Source organism: Phocoena sinus, chromosome 11 (genome assembly GCF_008692025.1).
Source record: "Phocoena sinus isolate mPhoSin1 chromosome 11, mPhoSin1.pri, whole genome shotgun sequence".
Lineage (NCBI taxonomy): Eukaryota > Metazoa > Chordata > Mammalia > Artiodactyla > Phocoenidae > Phocoena > Phocoena sinus.
Genome location: NC_045773.1, coordinates 31,334,835 through 31,358,040, shown reverse-complemented (window position 1 = coordinate 31,358,040; position 23,206 = coordinate 31,334,835). Strand labels below are relative to the sequence as shown.

General features: G+C 48.3%; 1 protein-coding gene across 1 annotated transcript in view; it reads left to right on the top strand.

Annotated features, from left to right (window-relative positions):
• The window catches only part of FLNB (filamin B), a 139,144-nt gene that overhangs the window by 73,335 nt on the left and 42,603 nt on the right, over positions 1–23,206 (top strand). Inside the window, 15 exon segments of the mRNA XM_032647686.1 lie at positions 171–368; positions 3,169–3,306; positions 4,958–5,084; positions 6,054–6,190; positions 7,622–7,815; positions 8,827–8,940; positions 9,532–9,675; positions 9,929–10,052; positions 10,389–10,549; positions 11,539–11,629; positions 11,887–12,056; positions 16,691–16,808; positions 19,184–19,446; positions 20,689–21,286; positions 22,222–22,395. Of these exon segments, the coding sequence (XP_032503577.1) occupies positions 171–368; positions 3,169–3,306; positions 4,958–5,084; positions 6,054–6,190; positions 7,622–7,815; positions 8,827–8,940; positions 9,532–9,675; positions 9,929–10,052; positions 10,389–10,549; positions 11,539–11,629; positions 11,887–12,056; positions 16,691–16,808; positions 19,184–19,446; positions 20,689–21,286; positions 22,222–22,395 (2,751 nt within the window).

Genomic DNA, 23,206 nt, shown 5'->3' with positions numbered 1-23,206 from the left:
GAAAGTTGGCTATGACCCTCCTCCCCTCCACCGGGAAACAGGTCCAGGTGTGAACCTTCTGCGTACCTCTCTGTCTCCTGCAGTTTGCATTTTCTACCTACTTTTGCCCTCATCAGCAGGGAGCTTTCTAGAGGGTGACTTGGGCTCGTGGAATGTTCTCTGTCTGCTAGGTGCTGGCGTGGGTGACATTGGTGTGGTGGTGGAAGATCCCCAGGGGAAGAACACCGTGGAGTTGCTCGTGGAAGACAGAGGAAACCAGGTGTATCGATGTGTGTACAAACCAGTGCAGCCTGGCCCCCATGTGGTCAAGGTCTCCTTTGCTGGGGACACCATTCCTAAGAGTCCCTTCATTGTACAGGTCGGGGAAGGTGAGTGCCAGGGGAGCTGACCGCATCTGCTTCTGTCATTCAGGCTAGCTGTGCATGACTGGGCTGTGAGGCCACGAGAATGGTCAGGGCCCAGCACTGAACTCAGGCCTGTCCCTTTGCTGCCAGGGCCCCTTTGGCAGGAAGTATCCTCAAGACATTAATACTAGTATCTACTTTGTCCTCAAGATATTAATACTAATATCTTCCTATGAGCCATGCAGTGACCTAAGTGCTTTATGTATTAACTTATTTAATCTGCCCCAAAACACTCATATTAGGATTCATGATCCTCACTGAGAGATACAGGACTGAAGCTGTTAGGAGTGGCGTTTGTGGCTGATGTTAACAGCAGTGGCGTTGCTGGTGCCCTGCAGCCTCCTTTACTGGCTGTCAGGCACTGAGCACACTTGCATCTAATCATGACACCAGCCAGTGTGTTGCAGGGGCTATTGTTATCCCCAGTCTGCAGGCGGAGACACAAGGCTTAGGTATCATAAGGTATCAGTGACTGTGGAGTAGGCCTCAGTAGGAATAGAACCATGGTCTCTGTCAACCCCTTAACCATGTTGTTAAACTTCCTCTGCAGCCAGAAGCATGCATTTTTCTCTAACGTCAGACTGTTTCCTTCTGACTTTGTTACTCTTTTTTTTTTTTTTCCCCCAACTCTGCTACCTTTTCTAACCAATACTTGCCTCTCCCTGTTCTGTCCTCTGCATCTGCACCTGCAGACCTGGCTTCCTCTTCTGAATCCTGCCTCTGGGCCAGCCTGGACCCCGAAGCTGTTGGCTTCCTAGTTGAAAGCACTGGGCCAGAGGCATCTCGCTTGGTAAGGGCTGGTTGGTGGGGCTTCCATTGCCAGTTCTTTGTGCTGCCTGCAGTTGTCAACCAGACCTGTGCTGTTTGTGACTTCGGGAAATTACAGTGCAGGTGTTAGTACCACTTGTCCAGCCAGACCCCAAACCCACTCTCTAATTACATTTAAACATCACTAAGACATCTCAAGATAGTGGAAAATCACGTGGTTGCCTTCAAGCTCTTTAGTTCCATTTAGTGTTTATATGAACTGAGCGGTTATCCTTTTGATGTTGAGGCTGTTGCCCATGTTCAGAATTTCCATGAGTTGTTGTTGTTGTTTTTAAAGACACATTTAAACCCTCCAAGGGAAGTCCTGTCATGCTGTTGTGGCTTATTTCTGGTATGGCCAACTTTTCTCCCCTTGACAAAGAAAAAAAAAAACAACCTAATGTATTCAGGAGCAGAATTCCCTTTGACATAATGCAAGAAAGAATTTTGAACAGCTTTCCTAGTTCCGGTGGTGTTTTCTGACTTCCTCTCACTCATGGACGACCTTTTTCATTTCTGGCATATCCATCTGTCACTTCTATTAGTTAGTATTTAATTAATAGTTTTTCTTTTGATGTACTATCCCTTCCTCCACTTAAATGATTTTAAGAAAAAAGAAGCTTTATGTCAGTTTTACAGTGGAAAACCAATAAACTTATGCTCATCCATGAACCACATAAAAGCATCTCTGCTCCAAGGGTGTGTGTATGTCTCTTTGGGAATGTCCACCTGAGGACATTGCAGGGAGGACGAGCCAGAGGAGGAACTATCTTCCTTCTGTAAAGAGTCTTGTCTTCTGGAGTTTGTGACCCCCCTAGCGTATAGAGAGCTGTCAGATACGCAGTGTCATGTTTGGAAAGGAGCAATGTGACATTTTACCCATTAATCTCCTGTTTCTATACTCGATGAGAAGGTAGCTCATGTTGTCAAAAAAGTCCTAGGGCACAAGGATGTCTTTTTTTTTTTTTTTTTTTTTTTTTTTTTTTTTTTTTTGCGGTACGCGGGCCTCTCTCACTGTTGTGGCCTCTCCCGTTGCGGAGCACAGGCTCCGGACGCGCAGGCTCAGCGGCCATGGCTCACGGGCCCAGCCGCTCCGCGGCATGTGGGATCTTCCCAGACCGGGGCACGAACCCGTGTCCCCTGCATCGGCAGGTGGACTCTCAACCACTGTGCCACCAGGGAAGCCCCAAGAATGTCTTTTGTCGACCTTCTGACAAACCCCATGGAACAGTTTTGTGGAACTCTTATGTAAGGAATGTTAGAAGCTACCTTTGTACTTAATTTTATACTTACAACTTTGGGTTTTTTAACTAGAGCTAGAATTCAAATTGAGAGTGGTGTTTATTCCTAATTGTTGCATTTATAGCTGCCCACATTCTGAGGACCTTGTAACAGACAGCACTGAAATGTTTGTCTGCCTTGGCTGAGGTGGGGTTGACCTGGTCTTTTTTTGAGCTATCCTCTGGCTCTTCCTGTGGAAGACAGCAACATTTAGACTTAGAAATGGCTGATCTAAAGTTTGGAACAAGGTCAGATGTTTTCAAGTGCTCCATTTTCCAAGTAGACCCAGTCTTCCCAATTACTGGGCCCTTGAGTATGGCAATGAGGTTTGAACAATGTCCAGCCCTAGGTCTTAACTCTCTTTCACCACCAAGAGGATAAACGCCAGAATTCAGCCACTACCAGGAGCCCAGCAAATCCACGCTGTGCTCTCCTGCTTTCTTTGCCAAAGTAATTTTTCCCCAGTCCCTGTGCAGTGTGGCCGGACAAAGTTATGTTGTGTCTTTATTTGCTAGCCTGGTGTGCTCCCTGAACGGGACCCCTGGTCTCAGACAGCTGCTGCATACTCTTTGTGTAAAGCAAACATTTTCTTGGCGGGTGGCTCAAAGTTACCTTGGCTTGCTCAACTCGGACTAAAGAATGAAAGGTTGAATTGATGTTGAAACTGTGCTTGCAGCCTGTAATCCAAATGCCTGCCGGGCCAGTGGCCGAGGCCTACAGCCAAAAGGCATTCGCATCCGAGAAACTGCAGACTTCAAGGTCGACACCAAAGCTGCTGGAAGTGGAGAGCTCGGCGTAACCGTAAAGGGTCCTAGTAAGTGCTCCTTTGTTTCCCCATCTCAGGTATGATTTCGGCCAGCTTTGCAGCCATGGATCATTGCACAGCCAGTTCTGATCAATTTATCCCAGAGCGCTATGTCAAAGGTTTGAGGCTCTCAGGGCTCCATGCAGAAGGAAACAGTGATCATTTAATAATGTCTGCCCTGGATGTGGGAACAGTGGTGGCTTGACAGCCTCATGTTATTTTAAGGCTTCTGGGAATAGAAATAAATAATGGAGTTAGAACAGCAACATGAAGTGGCCCCTTTTTTTTTCTTTGAGGAAACCTAGGCTCAGAGAGGAAGGGTCTTGACCAAGGTCACATAGCTTGTAAGCATCTGAGCTGGAATTCAAGCCCAGTTTCCAAAGCCAGTAATTTTCCCTCTACAGGTTACATTTTATAAACGATGAAATGATGTCAGGTACCTAATTACTATGATCATTGCTTATAGAAGGAGGATAATTCCCTAAGATTAAGTTTTCTTTGTAGATTAATGCCATTTGTGGAAGAGTGCCTTGCACCCTACAGCTCATTCTTGCTCTGTCTTGGGAAAGGAGACAGAGAGCAGGAAGACGGGTATCTGCTCCATCCTCCAGTTTTCCCCCAGATCAGAGAAGCAGCTCGGCATTTCTAGTTGCAGGTGCAACAGCCTTGGCAGTTTCACTTCCAAGCTTTGTGGAATCTTCAGCTTCCTGCTCCAGGACTGCTCTCACCCTTTGTATTCCTAACAGGCTGGGGCAGGAATGTTCTGAGCTCCAGAAAGTTAATGTTTGATCTCAGAGCACTGAGCTTTGGGGCAGGCAGTGCCCTGAGGGCAGCCGAGGCTCTAGACTGCCCAGACCTGGTGTCAGGCTGCTCTGGGGCTGCCCCCCCTACCTTGGCTTGTTGTTACAGGGACTGAGGAGGCGTGTTTTTTCTGACCTTGGATTCTTGCTTTACTAAATGGCTTTCCCAGCCAAACCTCAGGGCTCAACATAAAACAAGTTCCTGACTGATGGCTCAGTCTGGAGTTTTTGGGGTAGCCTCTAAAACCTGTCCTCTTGGAGACAGCATATAAGAGCTTTCTCGCTTTCATTATCTGGCTTTAGTTGAAAAGGATATACCGGGATACTAACCTCAGCCTCATGCCAAATACTCGTAAGGGTTCGCTCCCTCTCCAATTTTTGTGGGCGGCTAAAATGGGTGGCTTCTTTCTTTTTTGGCTGCGTGAAGCTGCGTGCGGGCTTTCTCTAGTTGCGGCAAGTGGGGTCTACTTTTCGTTGTGGGGCGTGGGCTTCTCATTGCAGTGGCTTCTTGTTGCAGAGCACAGACACTAGGTGTGTGGGCTTCAGTAGTTGCAGCATGTGGGATCAGTTGTGGCACGTGGGCTTCAGTACTTGTGGCGTGTGGGCTCAGTAGTTGTGGCTTGCAGGCTGTAGAGCACAGGCTCAGTAGTTATGGTGCACGGGCTTAGTTGCTCCGCGGCATGTGGGATCTTCACAGACCGGGGCTCGAACCTGTGCCCCCTGCACTGGCAGGTGGATTCTTAACCACTGTGCCACCAGGGAAGCCCCACTGGATATCGCTGTCTTTCTGTCCTTGTCTTGTGGATTCTCGTTCTGAGCCTAGGATTGCATTGGAAAGGTGGTGTGCTTCCTTCCCACAGAGGGTCTGGAGGAGCTGGTGAAGCAGAAAGGCTTTCTGGATGGAGTGTATGCATTTGAGTATTACCCCAGCACCCCGGGGAAATATAGCATCGCCATCACATGGGGGGGACACCACATTCCAAAGAGGTGAGTCTCCAGCTGGAGTTGCGTCTTCTCCAGAAGCATGCTTGGCCCAGGGCAGACTCATGGTGGCGGCTTCCTGGGCTGCAGGAGGGAAAGAGAGCTGCTTTGTTGAAAGCTTTTTTTTTTTTTCTTTTTTCAGAGCAGCACACAGACATTTGGCCTGTTCTCAAAAGCAGCAGAAAGTCGCTGTGGTTTCAGCTGCCTTGCTTTAAATCAAATGCTGTCGGTTTGGGGCTGGTGGGAGGCAGAAGGCCAGAAGGAACAGTAATACAGAGCAAATGGGCTGAGTGTCTATATCCCTTATATATACTGCGATTCTCCTTTCACTGTGTGCCTCTGTTCAGGAATGCCATGGATAAAATGTCAAAATCTGCTATGGTTTACATTAAAATCCTCTGCGTGAGTGTGGTCAGGAACCGAGGGACACAGTCTACAGCTTTGCCTTGTGGGCTTCAGTTGCCTTCCCTGCATTCACATACTTTCCAGCTTTCCTGGGGGCAACTTTAAACTCTGAATAAATTCAGTTTACCTTGAGAAATATCTGGGCATATTATAGGTTTCTGAGAATCTAAGCAAACTTTTAAGAATCTCCTGTGCCAAAGTTAAAGCACATTCATTCGCGTATGAGATAAAGCCTAGTCAACCTAGTTTTCTTGTTATAGCATAAGCAGCAGATAGAAAAGTATGCATTCTCTTAGCCTTCCCGGGCTCACAGTCTGGTAAGCCCTGCACACAAAAGGTAAATGACCAGGATAGTGCAAGGCAGTGTGGCTTGAAGCAGCCCCATTACATGGTATTGTTGACATAACAATGGTGGGGGAACCTGCTTGGCTGGAGGAAGGGCTTGGCTGGAGATTGGGACTGCAGGGAAAAGTATCAGGCCAGTGGAAAGAATATGTGTAAAGAGCTTATAGCTGTACGTAGCCCCTTCTTTGCTCCTCTTTAATGGTTCCTCTGTTCCTTTTCTTCTAGCCCCTTTGAAGTTCAAGTTGGCCCTGAAGCAGGCATGCAGAAAGTCCGTGCATGGGGCCCTGGCCTCCATGGCGGGATTGTTGGGCGGTCGGCGGACTTCGTGGTGGAGTCCGTTGGTTCTGAGGTGGGGTCTCTGGGTGAGTGGAAGCAGCTTTTGGTGAGCTGAGATTGCAGGGTACCTGGATTACGTGTCAGGCTGTGTATTGAGGCCTCCTCTCAGCCTCACTACCCGGGGCTTCCTGGTTGCTTGACCATCTGAGGCCACCTCTGGGTACTGCTGTGGAATTGCAGTTCCCATCTCCCCCTGACCTTCCAGTTGCCCTCTGCCTCTGGCACCAGCATTCATTCATCCACAACACCTTGAGGGCAGAGGCCTTTTATGGATGTTGTGTCTAAAACAGCGCCAGGAACACAGTAGGCGCACGGCAGATATTACTGACTGATCCTGAGTTTAGATCAGTGAATGAATTTTGCTCAAACTAGAAATTTGGGGAGTAAATACTCTTTGGAGCATAACTGAGTATATTTTAAGTAAACGTCTGATGTATATATGATCATTTTAGAACAATGGTCAGTACCTCTCTCTCTGTAAAGGACCAGATAGCAAATATATCAGTACTGCGGGTCATATTCTCTCTGTCGCAACTATATGACTGCCTTGTAGCGTGAAAGCAGCCATAGAAAATCCGTAGGTGAGGGAGTATGGCTGTGTTCCTTATCTGCAAAAACAGGCAGTGGGTCAGATTTGGCCCAGCGGCCAAAGTTTGAGGACCTCTGTGTTAGCTAATAGAAATAAGCAAAGAGGGGGAAAGAGGAAATCACATTGAATTTTTCCTTTTAGAGAAATAATAAACATCTTAATATTGGGCTGGCCAAAAAGTACTTTCGGGTTTTCCGTAAGATGTTACGGAAAAACCCGAAGTTTTTTGGCCAATCCAGTATATCCTTGTAGACTAGAGGTAATATTAAGCCTTTAGGTATATCCTTGCAGACTTTTTCCCTGTACATAGGCATGCGAATATTGATCTGCTGCAGAAATATCTGGGGGTAGCCTTTATATCTTTCTGCCTCAGGCAAATCTAGGCTATGTCTGGATTTCCCATGGCTTCTGTGGAATTACAGTCCATCGATGTAGCTACTGTTAGGCTCTCTAGTTATTTCCAGAGTTTTGCTATAAAAACAATGCTGTATATATATCCTTGTGTCTAACTGTTTACACACATCCTTGGTTACTTCCTTCAGATAAAAGCCCAGAAGTGGATTTGGTGGGACAAAGGATGGGCATTGTTTTAAGGCTTTTGGCTTGTGTTGCCATATTGCCAACAGAAAGATTTGCTGGTTGACCTTCCTCTTTGACGATGTTTGAAAAAAAAAAAAGTATAAAATCCAACCTTCTGTCTCTAGTGAAGACTCAGTAGGCTTGGTTTTGTGGGAAAGGGACCTAAACAGATTTCAATCTTCTGGCTAACACTTGGTTTTCAGGGAGGCGGAGGGAGTGGGTTAGTAGTAACCCAGACTAGATACCTTCCGCCGTGTAACCAGGGGGATCCTCCCACCCTATCCCCCAGGGTTTGCCATTGAAGGCCCCTCCCAGGCAAAGATTGAGTATGATGACCAGAACGACGGATCGTGTGATGTCAAGTACTGGCCCAAGGAGCCCGGTGAATATGCCGTTCACATCATGTGTGACGATGAGGACATCAAAGACAGTCCCTACATGGCCTACATCCACCCCGCCTCGGGAGACTACAACCCGGATCTGGTGAATCAACTTGTCATGTTCTGGGCTCTCTTCTCTGGCTCCTGGCACTCCTCCCAGTGCCCACAAAGTTTCCTTGAGCAGCATGTGGAGAAATCACAGAGGAGAGCCTTTGAGAGCTTAGGAAGGAAAAAGGCCTGAATTAGAAGCCTGGTAGTACCTCTTAGTACATTTGTAACATGGGGCACGTAACTTACCTCTCTGACTCTATCAAACGGGAATGATGCGAGTGTCTGCTTCTTAGAGTTTCTGTCATGATTCAAGGAGGTAATGTGAATGAAGACAGCCCTTGGAACAGTGCCTGGCCCACAGAGGGGGCTCTGTAAGCTGCTATTTTCTCGCAACCCCGAGCATCATATTTCAGTCTTGCCACTTGCTATAGTTATTATTTCAAGGTGATCCATAGATAAAGGTTTTAAAATTTTCCTCCCCAGCTCCCCTTCTCTTAACTTGGAGCAGTGTTTGCAAGAGCTTCTCTCAAACATTTAGCAAGCTGGTTAGCATCAAGTCTGAGCCAGCCTGGCTGACAGGAGGAACCCTTGCCCCTGCCATGTGTGCTGCTGTTGGCCCACCTGGACAGCTGACCGTAGGGTGACATCAGTCCAGGCTGGCAGCTGCTCGTCTTTGGCCAACTGCTGGTCCTTTACTCTCTGGGGCTGCAAACTTTTGGAGTGTTGTCAGTGGGAGAGGTTTTGAGCCCTCACAAAGCAGGAGCATTGAAACTGGAGGTGGGCATGGCTGGAGGTCGCTGCCCCGGTTACTGCACAGATTAAGGCAGGGAGCACCAGGCCAGTTTGGGGCCTGGTTTTACAGACTTTTTCTCCGGCATGTTTTTATTTTTAAGTCCCAGCCTACTTTAGCATTTTCCTTCCCGTAACCATCCTATTATGTAGGTACTGTGAAGCCAGACACAGTTGTTTTCCTTTTCTCCCATTTCCTGGTTACCAGTCTTCTGATAGGAACACAGTTAGAACATTACACAGAAAGAGAATCACTATTGGCCCTTTGCCCCAGGTTCAAGCATACGGGCCAGGTTTGGAGAAATCTGGGTGCATTGTCAACAATCTGGCCGAGTTCACCGTGGATCCTAAGGATGCCGGCAAAGCTCCCTTAAAGATATTTGCTCAGGTAAGTTTCTAGGGACGATCTGTGCAGGTAATTGTCAGGTAACAGGATCCATCCACGTAATGGAAAGTCGTTCAGTCCATCTGATCCTCAGTTTCCTCATCCACACACTGCGAATAACAATGTTTATTTTGTAGGGTTTATGAGGACTAAATGAGATTCTAACATGTAAAGCAAGGGGCAAATTTTTATGATTTGTGCTCCGTGGAAATGAGGCTTGATTGATTCAGATTTCCCTGTAAATGTCCTTCAGTGTGGCCGAAGCTACTTACACTGTGATGGGAGGGTTTGTAAACAAGGGTTTATCAAATATATTTATCTAATTTAATTGAATTTGGCCCAAGGATTTAAATGCAGGAATTAAAATTAAGAAGCACTGAGTGACCATGGCTTTCTTTTGGGACCGTTTTCTCTTAGTAAGTAAAAATGCGTACATGCATGTAGTGTTTTATCACTTGTGTTCATAGGTGCTATCATAGGTGTTCCACGAGATTTTGTGGGATGAGTGAGCAGTGACTTGGTTGTCTTGGGAGGCCACAGTGGATGGAGACAGTGTGAGGGTCGGCTCTGTTCTTAGCCTCTGCCCTTCTGCAGGACGGGGACGGCCAGCCCATTGACATCCAGATGCAGAGCCGGATGGATGGCACCTACGCTTGCTCCTACACCCCGGTGAAGCCCATCAAGCACACCATTGCCGTGGTCTGGGGAGGTGTCAACATCCCGCACAGCCCTTACAGGGTAGGTTGTGAGGTGAAACCTTGGTCGTGGTAATGAAAAAGCCCAGTCCTGAGGCCAGTCTGGACTCCATGCTTGATGGCCAAGGTAAATATATGGAAAGACCCATGCTTGGTGGGCCTTGGAAGATGGAGTGGCCCAAAGGGCCGAGTGCTGTAGATTGCCCAGAAGTATAACATTCTAACAACTGAGAGTGTCTTTACTGGATCCATGGGGAGAAGAACTTGATTACAACTTTTCTCCCCGTCCTCTCTAGGTCAACATCAGGCAGGGTAGCCATCCCCAGAAGGTCAAAGTGTTTGGGCCAGGAGTGGAGAGAAGTGGACTGAAGGCGCACGAGCCTACTCACTTCACAGTGGACTGTACCGAGGCTGGCGAAGGTGAGAGGGGGCTTCACCCGACTCAGTGCTTGTTGTTTCTTGGGGAAGGAAGTTCTCTTTGTAACGTTTCATGGGTAATGAACTTTGAACCAGGAGATATTAACCCACCTGAATAGGTAATTGTTCATCTGATGAGCCTGTGTGTCAATTCCGTGGTGATATCTTTGCTAATCCTCCGTTCTGTCTGCAAAACCATTATTTAAATACCATCCCTTTCTCAGGTTTCTTACTGGAAACTTCCCAGTTGCTTTTCTGGGGTGTGAGCCTGAGCTGGAAGTGATTGCATGGGACGTGCTGTTTCTTGTAAACCGGTGCTAATAAGCTGGTCTGTTCCAGGTGATGTCAGCGTTGGCATTAAATGTGATGCCCGGGTGTTAAGTGACGATGAGGAAGACGTGGATTTTGACATTATTCACAACGCCAATGACACGTTTACTGTCAAATATGTGCCTCCTGCCGCCGGGCGATACACTATCAAAGTTCTCTTTGCCTCTCAGGTGTGTGTTTGGACTTGGGTTCTTTCTGGCCACCTGTGTTCATATTTCCTTTTTGCTTTTTTCAGCAACAGGGAAGGTGTCTTGAGAACTCCGCCCAATAGTTTTCCTCTCTGCTTCCTTAAAACCAAGAAGGAACAAACACACCCAGAACTAAAATTGTACCACTTTCTAACAAAAGTGGGGCCGTGTAGTCAGTGGTTAAAAGCCAGACTCTGGAAAGAAATTGGATCGTTACAAACTTTCATCCGGTTTTTGAATGAAACGTAATTCGTTTCTAGATGTGTGCTATACTTTCACTGAAATGATGACCTTGGCCTCAGGCTTTAAACTTTTCTAGGGAGAGGGGTTTTGAATTTCAGACAGAATTCATACTTACATGTGATAATGAAGACAAGGAGGCGCAGTACCCTAAAACAGGGAATAATGGAATCCTGGTGATTCAGTCATCTTACGTAAAGATATAGGGACCTCAGGAGAAAGGTCTGTGCCTTAAAGGCATTGGTCTTGAGTTGGCTTCATCCACTTAACCTGTTCTGCCTTTATTCTGAAAGAGTCTTTTTGAAGAATTGCAATCATTGCATTTATAATCAATTCCTTGCATTCGTCAAACCCTAGCTCTCTGTTGTCCCTGGAGGAATGTCCCTTTCCTTCCTCCGACCCTGTGTATTATTGTTGTTTGGGGTTTTATTTTTGGTAGTATTTTGTATCCTAAGTACTCAGCATTTGGTGTCAAAGGCTGAGAGTTGTCAGAGTGGTTTGTGGAAACCCATCCTTTAGCTGTGATGTCAGGGATCCAGGTATTCATGAGTGACCACTGATAGCCCTTACCTGATGCTAGCGCCTGAAGACTTGACCAATGGTAACGGAAGTGGCTCACCATCTGCTAGAGTGGAAGTCATGCTGAGGTCTCCTCCTTTGCTTTGGGCAGAAGGCTAAGCTCAGGCAGTGGCTTCAGGGACTTTCCTACTGAGACAGTGTCTCTGCTACAGGAAATTCCCGCCAGCCCTTTCAGAGTCAAAGTCGACCCTTCCCACGATGCCAGCAAAGTGAAGGCAGAAGGCCCGGGGCTCAGCAAAGCAGGTAAGGTGGCATGTGTGCATGAGGTCACCCTGGAGGCAGTGGGCATGGCTGGTCCAGGGCCGTGAGTGACTTACCTCCCCTGGAGTTGGGGCTCCAGTTCAGCAGGGGCCCTGCTCAGCCGAGCCGCTGGCCGAACGCCAGCCCCTGTCTCCACCTACTGCCTTGCGGAAGCCTGTGCTGATGAACCTGTCAGACTGGTGCTAAAAGTGAAACCCCTCCAGCTGGGCCTGTCTCCTCACTTCACTGTCCCCTCCCAGGTGTGGAAAACGGGAAACCGACCCACTTCACCGTCTACACCAAAGGGGCCGGAAAAGCCCCCCTCAATGTGCAGTTCAGCAGCCCCCTTCCTGGCGACACCGTGAAGGATTTGGACGTCATTGATAATTACGACTATTCCCACACCGTTAAATACACGCCCACCCAGCAGGTAGGGCCCCTCCCCACTCAGTGCTGGGCTGGGTCACTCTGGACACCGGGGGGCGGGGGCGGCGGCAATCTGTGCTCTGAGCTGTGCTGCTCTGTGGCAGGAGGAGATTCCCCCTTTCCTTCTGAACCCCTCTGGGAACGCTGACGAAAAGCCTGATGGGTTCTACCAGGAGGGCCTGGAGGATTCCCCAAGAACAAGCAGGAAGCTAGTTGTTTTTTCCCACCCCCATTTTCCACCTCCGTTCTTGGTTTTAGTGTTTTACTAATTACTCACAGGGAAAGAATTGCCATGCCTTTGTCCTTGCTGGCCCTTTTGCCTTAGTTTACCCTTTTTACGAGGTGGTGCAGTGGGGTCTTTCTCAAAGAGCCTTTAGTCCCTCAAGCCCGAAATGGTACTTCAAGCACTAAATTATTCCCTTTTACAAAATACAGGAATACAGACAGGATTTTGTCATCCCGGCTGCTTTGCTCTGGTTGTTTTAGGCAATAAGGACCTAAAAATCTACCTCTCTGATGAATTCATGTTTACTTATTTAAAATTTTATTTTGATTCATGGCTACATGTCTAGGGTCTGGGGAGCTCCTATAGAAAAGCCTGGATTCTCCCACTTATGCATAGTGTTCTAAACAGTCACTCCAAACCTCTGAGATTCCTTCATTCTTGAAGAAGAGTCCCCCTATGTGAGAAATGCCATTTTTAAGGGAGGAAGGGCGATGCTTTCTGTAGAAGCACTGTTTGAAAAGCATCACTTCTGCCCTGGGCCCTCTCAGTGGGACCTGGCCAGAGTGTAGTGGGAAAGAATGAGGGCTACAGTGAGGATGAGGGAGTGGAGTGGGTGTCCCCCCTGCACTGGGGGCTACACACGCTTGGAGATGGAATCTTTACTATGAGAACTTGCCTGGCAGTGCGAGGTTCTCTAGGGCAGGTTCTTATGTGGCCCTTTATCTCCACATGTGCTTCTTCCTGTGGTTTCTCTTTACCCTAATGAGGGTTCATTATTAGTAATGGTAAAATGAAAACTTTTGTAGATGAATACGGTTTTCTCATCAGGCTGCTCTGTGCTAATTATTTAGGTAATTATTTTCCTAGTGATGCTTATCAGGGCTGATGGGAGCCTTACCACTGGCAACACCAGCTTGATAGCGTCTTTGTTGCCAATTCTCCACATTCCTTAGGAGAAGGTACCAGAAAGCATGGCCATGATCGCTCGTCGAGATCACAAGACTCTTGTGAAAACATTTTGAGACTCTTGATCCTATATACCTTTTTGTGTTTCGGCTGAGTTGCTAGAAAGTAAGTTGCAGACATCAGGACAGCCTCAGGTTTTGACCTGCACCCCCAGAAAGGACTTTAGAACCCGATGCCCTGGATGCTCCCAGCTGCCAGTCGAGGTGGAGGTGGAGGTCGGGAGCCCAGTCCTGTTTTATCACATTTGAAATGTAGCTAGAGTGGGAAGCGCCTTACTCTAGAGTCACCCCAAGGTCAAGTTCATCCGTATGTCTGATCGTAGCAGGTCTGAGGGCTGTTGGCATGCTTGGTGGCCTCTTGGGGCTATTTGTGCAAATGCTGTCAGTCCTTGCCTTTACTGCGATGACTCCACGGTGCCTCTCCCATCCCTCTCATTTGTTGTTTAGAGTGAGGTTTACTGTTTTATTATTTGGGCAAATTGCAATTCTGCCTGTTTCTCTATGGCAAAGAAAACAGATTAAATCTCTACTCTTAGATTGTGAGTTTCCAAGGTTAGGGTATCATGTTATATATATCTTTCCATTCTCAGCCCCAAGCACAGGGTCTGGTGCTGTAATTGCTTTGTATGATTTATGGCCGAATGGGTGAATAAACGAAGTGGAGCCTCAACTCACAAGCAGAAACAACATGAGAACTTTGTAATCTGGTAGGAGAGTGGAGCTGACACATCCTCATTCTACTTTGAACTCTCTTTTCTGAAGAGCTAACAGCTAACAGCTCAAGATTGGGTGAAATAAGCGTGCCTTTGAGCTCTGCTCTTGGATGTGGTTAAGAGACTTGGGTCAGCCCAGAAAGCCGCACGGGGTTACTTTTCAGGTCGCTGCCCACAGGCACACCTTCTTGTGGTGGTTTTAGGGATTAAGAGGCTGGAACTTTCCAGAAATGCAGCTGTTGAGTGTGTGTGGAGAGACAAGGGTGGATCCTGGCTTAGGGTGAATGCTTAACCCTCAGATTTTGGGCTGCTGTGTGAGGCACTGCGGCCCCCACCCGACTGCTGGCTCTTTGCTCCATGACACCTGTGGGCGGCTGCTGTCCCTGCAGGGCCCCAGTCCACAGCTCACCTGCCTGCCGTGGACCAGTGATGGACGTTGCTGGTTGATCCTGTTCTTGTTGGAAGACAGTGGTCAGAGTTTTTGCCTTAGCGGGGAGTGGACTTCTTGGGCTGGGGCTTGAAGACCTGCCTAGAGGTCAAAGGTAGAAGGGCCATTATACAATGACAGTTTCCCTGGAGGATTTTGCCTTCTGTGCTTTTCGTTGTCTGTGGCCTCAATGACTTCAGTTTCTCACCCCAAGCTTCCCTGAACAGAGTGGTTTGAGGAGCCGGTGGCAACAGCTCCCTGACATGCCGAGTCAGGAGCCACTGGGAACTGAGAACTCCACATGCTGCTGTGGTGCCTTTAGGAAGCCCCCGGAGCTCACTGGGCCTCACAGGAGAACAGTCCCTCCCTTGAAAGGTTATTACTGTTGGTGGCCATAGCTGTCACAGAGGTCTCTGGAGGAGGGGGCTGTGGTTAGCTTTCTCGGTCCTTTCCTCATGGGTCTCGTGCAGAATGAGGTGAAGGTCTCAGAAGCCTGGAAGGGAGAGGATAAACCCATCTGGCAGGACTTCCCAGTGGTTAAGACTCCACGCTTTCACTGCAGGAGGCACGGGTTCAATGCCTGGTCGGGGAAGTTCCGCGTGCCGTGTGGTGTGGCCCCAAAATAAATAAAATACAACTGTGTGGCCATCAGCAAAGTCTCTGAAATGCACTGGTGGTCACTGCTCAGATCTTCCTCACTTCCTAGCCTCCTGGGGAAAATGCATAGGCCGTTCCTTGGCTGGGGCCTTAGAGGAAATCTTGAAATGCTACAGGCCATCGCAGGTGTAAATCTCTTAAGCTTTCTTTCTCCCCCTCATTAGGTTATTTAAGGTACAGTTAATTTCCTGTCTCAGTTTTGTTGTGTTTTGTATAACTGGTAATGAGAATATGCTTTCTTTTATGGGACAGATGGGCTTAACTGAAAGAGGATTTTCCCCTCACTCCTTTGGCACTCCAGAGAAGTGGTCTCCTGAATTCTAGTGGGTGGTGGAGAAGGTTTTTCCAGGACCCTTGGTTAGCTGGGAGGCCTAGCCCTCGAGGAGTTCGGGGTTTGGGGGCATACCCTCGGGAAGAGCTGGCATGTTGGCAATGCCTTGAGGGCTGAAGCAACAAACCAGGCCCCGCTCTGTTGAATGTGACCTCGTACATCTTACCATGAGATATTATACTCTTCAGATAGTGGGCTCATTGGTTTTGTGTGCAGTGCTAATACATCCTGGAAAGTCAGTCCTCCCTCCTTCATTGATGCAACTAATTTTTGTCTTGTCTTTTCCCTCCTTCTTTATTACACAAGGAATGTGAGAAAATATTCATAGGCCAAAAGCTACACCCTTTTAACACTTGGTCCGTGACAGCTTTCAGCAGGGACTGAATTTTAGCGAGCCCTCTGTATTCCTGCAAGGAATCATCCCTCCCTCCCCCTTGCTTCTTCCCTTCCCACATCCTCTTACGTGATGCCCAGACATTTGAGGTGAGGAGGGCCTTAATCTACTGAGACAGCTGTGGGCTTTCATGGAGGCTTGGTTTGGAGGGAGGGGACTCAGCCGACCGTGGAGAGAGGAAGCCAGCAGCGAGTGGGGCAGGACTGGCCGCACTGTGCCTCCATGGCCTCGGGGCTGCTGGCGAGGGGACTGCCAATCCCACAGGCTCAGTCTGCCTTCACACTGGCAACTTTTCTTTCATTGCCATAGATGCGCAAGTTTCGATACTGTGCGGTGGTCTCAGAACAGCCCCAGGCAAACTCTTGCAAATTCATTTCTCAGCCTAGTGGCCTGAAATCCCAGCACATGGAGACAAAAGATTTTGTTCGGTTAGAGGCCCCCAGGCCTCCCTGCTTTGCCTATGGCCAGGGCTGGTTGTTTAGCTGGGTGGGGAGGTAACATGGCCGAGCGGCTAGGACTGACACAGGTTTGGGTACCATGGGCATGAGGCCCCGCTCTTGCACTGGGGCAAGTGATTTTACCTTCCTGAGCTGTAGTTTCATCTCCTGGAAAAATGGTAAGAACAGCGGGAACGCCCTCTTAGGACCGTTTTGAGATTGAATTAAGGAAATGCTTAAAAGGATGAGCATGGTGTGCTCATTAAGCTGTCCCTGTTGTTGTTAGTTGCTCTTTTTCGTCTGATTTCTCTGTCATTCTTGCCATGGAGCCCCAAAACTTAGAGAAATATATCTGAGATGCTTTCTGAATCAGCTGGAGTCTTATACCCTGTGTCTCTGGGAAGAATGAAAGACCTGGAAGGCAGGTTGAAACGGCAAGGTAGGATGTTGGTACCCAAACGTGTCCTCGGTTTTCTCTCTCATTCCAGGGCAGCATGCAGGTTCTGGTTACATACGGTGGCGATCCCATCCCTAAAAGCCCTTTCACGGTGGGCGTGGCCGCTCCGCTGGATCTGAGCAGGATAAAAATTAATGGGCTGGAAAACAGTAAGTGTGTCATGAATGGTGGGGGGTGATGGGTCATTGAAGAGCAGTTACATCCCCTTCAAAGACAATTTGCAGGGAAGCAAATTCTGCCATATGAGATTTTGCAGTCAGACAGACAGGTTTGAATTAGGGCTATCCTGTGGAGTAGCTCTGTGACCCTACCTGCCCCTTCCCCTCACCAAGCCTCCGTTTTCTCATTTGTTCCGTGGAGGTGGGGGAAGAATACTCAAGGGAATATTGTGAGAATTAAATGAGCTAATAATTCAGGAGCTGCGTCATAGTCAGTCCTCGGTAGCTGCTGGCATCACAGCAGAAAGTTTTTATGACAGAAAATTTGGGGCATGTTGCCCTCTGACAAATTTCTATTGTGCCAACACTCCTTGGCCACTGAATCCACCTTAGGGTCAAGCATAAAAGCCAACTTCCGGGCTCTCAGAAACCACAACTACAGTGCATTTCCCCACCCCAGTCTGGATATTCCTTTAGCTTGTCAGGTATCTTATTAGTACAAGCTCATTTAAACAGATGAAATAACTGAATGAATAAATGAAAAAGTGAAGAGAATAGTACAATATGAACACTCATGTACTTATCACTCAGCTTCTCAAGTTTAACACGTGATCATAAAAGTATTTTTTACACAAGTCATACAAAAATCCATTTTTCATCTAAAAGACATCACAAGGGGCTTCCCTGGTGGCACAGTGGTGGGGGTCCGCCTGCCGATGCAGGGGACACAGGTTCGTGCCCCAGTCTGGGAGGATCCCACGTGCCGCGGAGCGGCTGGGCCCGTGAGCCATGGCCGCTGAGCCTGCGCGTCTGGAGCCTGTGCTCCGCAACGGGCGAGACCACAACCGTGAGAGGCCCGAGTACCGCAAAAAGAAAAAAAGACATCACACACAAGAATATGTTCTACTTGAAGCATTACCTTTCCCACTCCCTATAGGGTTAACCAAAGTTACCAGTTTAGTTTCTGTCCTTCCACATCTTCTTTCTGCATCTGCGCATACTTAGTGCCCGCAGAAAATGTTTGGCAACACTTTGCACTAAAGTTACCCTGCAATACCCATAGGTCTTCAGCCTGCCTTTTTGCGTCAGTGTTATGTTAGAGAACGTTCACACCTCCATCCTCTTGTTAGCATGGTCACAGCCTGGCTGCACCTCAGTGGTACATGGTCTCCTGGTTTCAGGGTCACGTGGGGCTCTGTGCACACCCTCAGGGCAGGCCTCTTGTTCTGTGGGCTTCTCCAGGTCTCAGCGGGACCCTCGGTGAGCACCTTCGGTGCCCTGTGACCCAAATGTACGCGTTGTGAGTGAGGCCAGCTCCCAGCTCCGGGGGCTCTGAAGCAAGAGCCTGATGTTGGTTTTTGTTCCTTGGCAGCAGCCAGCTCTAAGCATAAGAATAGTCACTGTCTAATCCTTAACATGTCTCCTTGTTATTCCTTTCTCCAAGACACCGAGGGTTTTGACTCCAAACTAGGAAAAGTATGATGCCAATTAGGAAAAGTCTTCGGGATGTGGAGCTCCGAGACCTCTTTGCTTGTGGTTTGAAACTGTTCATCTTGGCAGGCCCTGTATTGCCCAAGTCAGGACTTCCCTAGGTTGTGGTGGGGACCCTAGGCTCCCAGTGTTTTTGTTTTGGTTCAAAGTCCTTTCCTTGTTTTTGTCAAATGTAACACATGGGTTTTCTGTGGCCCTGCTTTGCAAAGACCTTTCATGTATCAGCACGATACAGAGAGTCAATTCTCAGGGCTTGCTTCAGTGCCTCTGCATTGGCCAACCCTGTGACTTTTGCGTTCTTGGCTGTAGGATTGAATTTGCTGCCAAGAATTAGTAAATAAAACATTGGCTTCTGGGAGTGTTTTGATATAAAGTTAACACCAAAAGTAATTAAAGAAGAGACAACAGTATCAGGTTATAACTTACTGCAGATTATGGGGTCAAGTAAATTTAGATCTGAGTCCCAGCTTTGTGGTCTGCTGGATATGTATGTACCCCAGGCAAGTCAGTTAACCCCCGTGAGCCTCAGTTTCCCCTTCTGTTAAATTCCTTGGTTACTAATAAATGCCCTGTAGCGTTGTGTTGAAAATGAAAGGAGATGATGTGCCGTCCTCATGCCTGGTATGTAAAATGCATTCAGTGAATGATGACTATCATTATTAATATCATAAGGAATTAATTAATGTTCTTGTACTGGTTGTTATTGAGGCCAGAATGGTGATTATTCTTACTCGGTCTTGCCTCTTGTCCTGCATCAGCCAGTGTTTGTTGTAGAGGCTGAGAAGATGTCCTGTGTCCAAGGAACCATCTCTGCCCTCAGCTGTGTTTTTGCTGCAGGGTCAGCTCATCCCTTTGGCTTGTTTCCTTTTTTCCAGGAGTCGAAGTTGGGAAGGATCAGGAGTTCGCCATTGACACCAGGGGAGCAGGAGGTCAGGGGAAGCTGGACGTGACGATCCTGAGCCCCTCGAGGAAGGTTGTGCCATGCCTGGTGGCGCCCGTGACGGGCCGGGAGAGCAGCACGGCCAAGTACATTCCCCGGGAGGAGGGGCTGTATGCTGTTGACGTGACCTACGATGGACACCCCGTGCCCGGGAGCCCTTACACGGTGGAGGCCTCGCTGCCGCCCGATCCCACCAAGGTCAGCTTTCATTTTTGTTCCAGAACTTGTCCTCTGTTGGCAGATAATAACATATAGTTAGTCCTCTGGTTCTGCCCAGCGAAGACCTTTTAGATAATTGTTTTGTGATGACAGCCCGTTCTCCGTAGTTCTCTCTCCTACAGTCCAGCGTGAAGGGTCCCCTCGGCAGCTGGGTCCCAGCCCTACTCCTTCTCTCGCTCTGGCTGTGAGGCTTTGGTGAGGGACTCCTGTCCTTCATTTGTCAGCATGGTAACGGTACTTGCTTCAAAGTGAGCCTGTAAGGGTGAGGTCAGATGGTGGGTGTGGAGGCCTCAGTCTGGCATCTGGCACACACAGTGAGCTATTATAATGAAGTATAAAAATATGTTCTACTCATTATCATTTCTTCCTAGTAGCCCTGAGTCAAGGGTTTGAGACTATTTCCAGTGTTTTGAAGGGCATGAATCCTATAAAAGTGTGTTATTTGTTGAATAAGAGATGAAAGCCTCATCCCCTCCCTCTTTTAAAAGCAAGTGGTTTTTTTTTTACAATTTTTTCATTAGACTTTATTCTTTAGAGCAATTTTAGGTTTATAGTAAAATTGAGAGGAAGGCACAGAGATTTCCCAGATCCCGCCTCCCCGACTCAAGCATAACCTCTCCATTATCACCATCGCCCACCAGAGTGGTGTGCACCCGTTATAATGGATGAACCTATGTCAACATCGTTGTCACCCAAAGTCCATAGTTTACATTAGGGTTCACTCTTGGTGTTATACAGTCTATGGGTTTGGACGAACATATAATGACATGTATTCACCATTATAGTTCAGTTTTTTATTATTCAGAATTTGTTGAGGGAGGTATAGCAGCCAAAGCAACAGTGAGGTCCATGAAAGCCATTCAGTGAGTGTTCAACCCAGGAAACCCGAGTGTGTTTGTTGGACTAGATGTTAGGTGTCCAGCTCCAGCCCTCGAGCCAAGCCTGGCAGGAGAGAGAAAGCCATGCCTCTGACATGCCCTTCCGTGTTGAATGAGTTCACCGCCAGGTCTCCCTTTCTCAGCCGTTTGCAGCATCCACTGCTAGTGGCTGTAACTCAGTGCTGTGGGTGAGTGTGTGTGACACGTTAGGCCCCAGGGAGAAGGACCACTTCATCGAGGGGCAGTTCGCTGCCGATTGCAGGCTTGGCTGTTGAAAGCGGTGCTGGCTGAGCAGCGATACCAGTTTCGGGCGGAGTCTGATTTTTATTCTTTGTCCAAATAGGTGAAGGCCCACGGTCCTGGCCTTGAAGGCGGTCTTGTGGGCAAGCCTGCCGAGTTCATCATCGACACCAAAGGAGCTGGAACTGGAGGTTTGGGCCTAACCGTGGAAGGTCCTTGTGAGGCCAAAATTGAATGCTCGGACAATGGCGACGGGACCTGCTCCGTCTCCTACCTCCCAACAAAGCCCGGGGAGTACTTCGTCAACATCCTCTTTGAAGAAGTCCACATACCTGGTTCTCCCTTCAAAGCTGACATTGAAATGCCGTTTGATCCCTCCAAAGTTGTGGCATCGGGCCCAGGGCTGGAGCATGGGAAAGTGGGCGAGGCAGGGCTGCTTAGCGTGGACTGTTCAGAAGCAGGCCCGGGGGCCCTGGGCCTGGAAGCCGTCTCGGACTCGGGGGCGAAAGCTGAAGTCTGTATCGAGAACAACAAAGACGGCACCTATGCGGTGACCTACGTGCCCCTGACCGCCGGCATGTACACGCTGACTATGAAGTACGGCGGTGAGCTTGTACCCCACTTCCCCGCCAGGGTCAAGGTGGAGCCTGCCGTGGACACCAGCAGGGTCAAAGTCTTTGGGCCAGGAATAGAAGGAAAAGGTGGGTTTCATGAAAAAGAGGGTGGCTGCCAAAGTAACAGGGGTTCACTGGAAGCTCAGAGAGTCAGGGCTGCAAACTCAAATGACTATAGGGGTCGGGCCAGGTAGAAGATAACTCATCTGTGGTCTCTGCATCAGGGAGCGGTAGAGGGGAGCAGAGTGAAGGGGTAAGCATGTGGTGTTTCTGCTGCCCAACCCCGGCTTTCTGTTTCTTCACACTCCCAACACTGTCAGCAGATTTTCCCTTTTTTTTTTTCCTGGCAAAGCCAGAAATCTTGTTTGTGTTTTTTGTTTTAATTAATTAATTAATTTTTATTTTTGGCTGTGTTGAGTCTTCGTTTCTATGCGAGGCTCTCCCTAGTTGTGGCGAGCGGGGGGCCACTCTTCATTGTGGTGCGCGGGCCTCTCACTGTCGCGGCCTCTCTTGTTGAGGAGCGCAGGCTCAGTAGCTGTGGTGCACGGGCTTAGTTGCTCTGCGGCATGTGGGATCCTCCCAGACCAGGGCTCGAACCCGTGTCTCATGCATTGGCAGGCGGATTCTCAACCACTGCGCCACCAGGGAAGCCCCTGGTTTTTTTTCCTTTCAATGTGGAAACACAACATATTGCATTTTTGGCACTTATCTGAAAAAGGTTTAAAATGTACTGCTGGCTAATACCACACTTGCTGTCTTCAGCCTTTAACCTGTCCTAGATCCCACCTTTGTCCCAAGAAGTGTGCAGGCAGTTGTGTTGTTACTTGGCTTAGGAAGAAGCTTCTTTTGCCAAGGAGATTGAGGGTGGGGAGGCATTAATATTCCTGATTCTGAGTCAGAGAAACCGGTTGTCTGCGATCACCTAAATGAGTGTGTTCTGAAGTGCCGAGAACCTTGGCTCTTGAGTTTGCTCCTGAAACTGAGGTGACAGCGACGTTCTTATCTGTGTGATTGCTCTGCAGATGTGTTTCGGGAAGCCACCACCGACTTCACGGTCGACTCACGGCCCCTGACGCAGGTCGGAGGCGACCACATCAAGGCCCATATTGCCAACCCCTCAGGGGCCTCCACCGAGTGTTTCGTCACAGACAATGCTGATGGGACCTACCAGGTGGAATACACGCCCTTCGAGAAAGGTGAGTTGACTTCTCCTTGGAACATGACCCTCGTTCAGAGCTCTGCTGGGCTGCTTCCTCCCAGTGGCTGGTGCTAACTCCTGCCCCACGTGCCTTGACCGTCTCAGCAGAAGCATGTGCACAGTGACTGGGAAATGTGGAAACCTCTCTCCCGAACAGAGCCACCTGCTTGCTCAGTGCCGGGCATGCTGGCCCTGTTGTGTAGTAGTTGGGCTTTGTTTAGCCTCAGCCTCATCTGAGCAGGTTATGGGGTGATGTCATGGCATGTTGCTCATTTGTGCAGTTTTTTTTCCTGAAGGGGGAAAGTTCTCCCTTAATTTTTACCTCCTATTTTCTTTATTTATTTACTTTTGGCCGTGCCCCGTGGCTTGTGGGATCTTAGTTCCCCGACCAGGGATCAAACCCCAACCCCCAGCAGTGGAAGGATGGAGTACTAACCACTGGACCACCAAGGAATTCCCTGTGCGATTTTTTAACATAATTAATTTCTTTCTTGAATATTAAGAATTTAAATTTTAAAATTAAAAATTTTAATTTAAAATTTTGATAAAGCATAAAAATAATAAAAGCACCATATGTCCTCATTATCTGGATATATAATCCCTAAACTTTATGGTATAGATATTTTCACTTTCTTTTCGTGGATGCTTGTCTATTCTATTTCATGGGTTTCTCTTTGTCTTTCGGTTAGTGGCTAGGTGGAGTTTTCTCAAATCAGGATGGTGTGTTTAAGATGACTGTCTTCAAAATAGACTTAGTGATATTTGCTTGGAGGAGAGGCCTTGCGTGTGTGTTGGGGGATGGGGGGTGG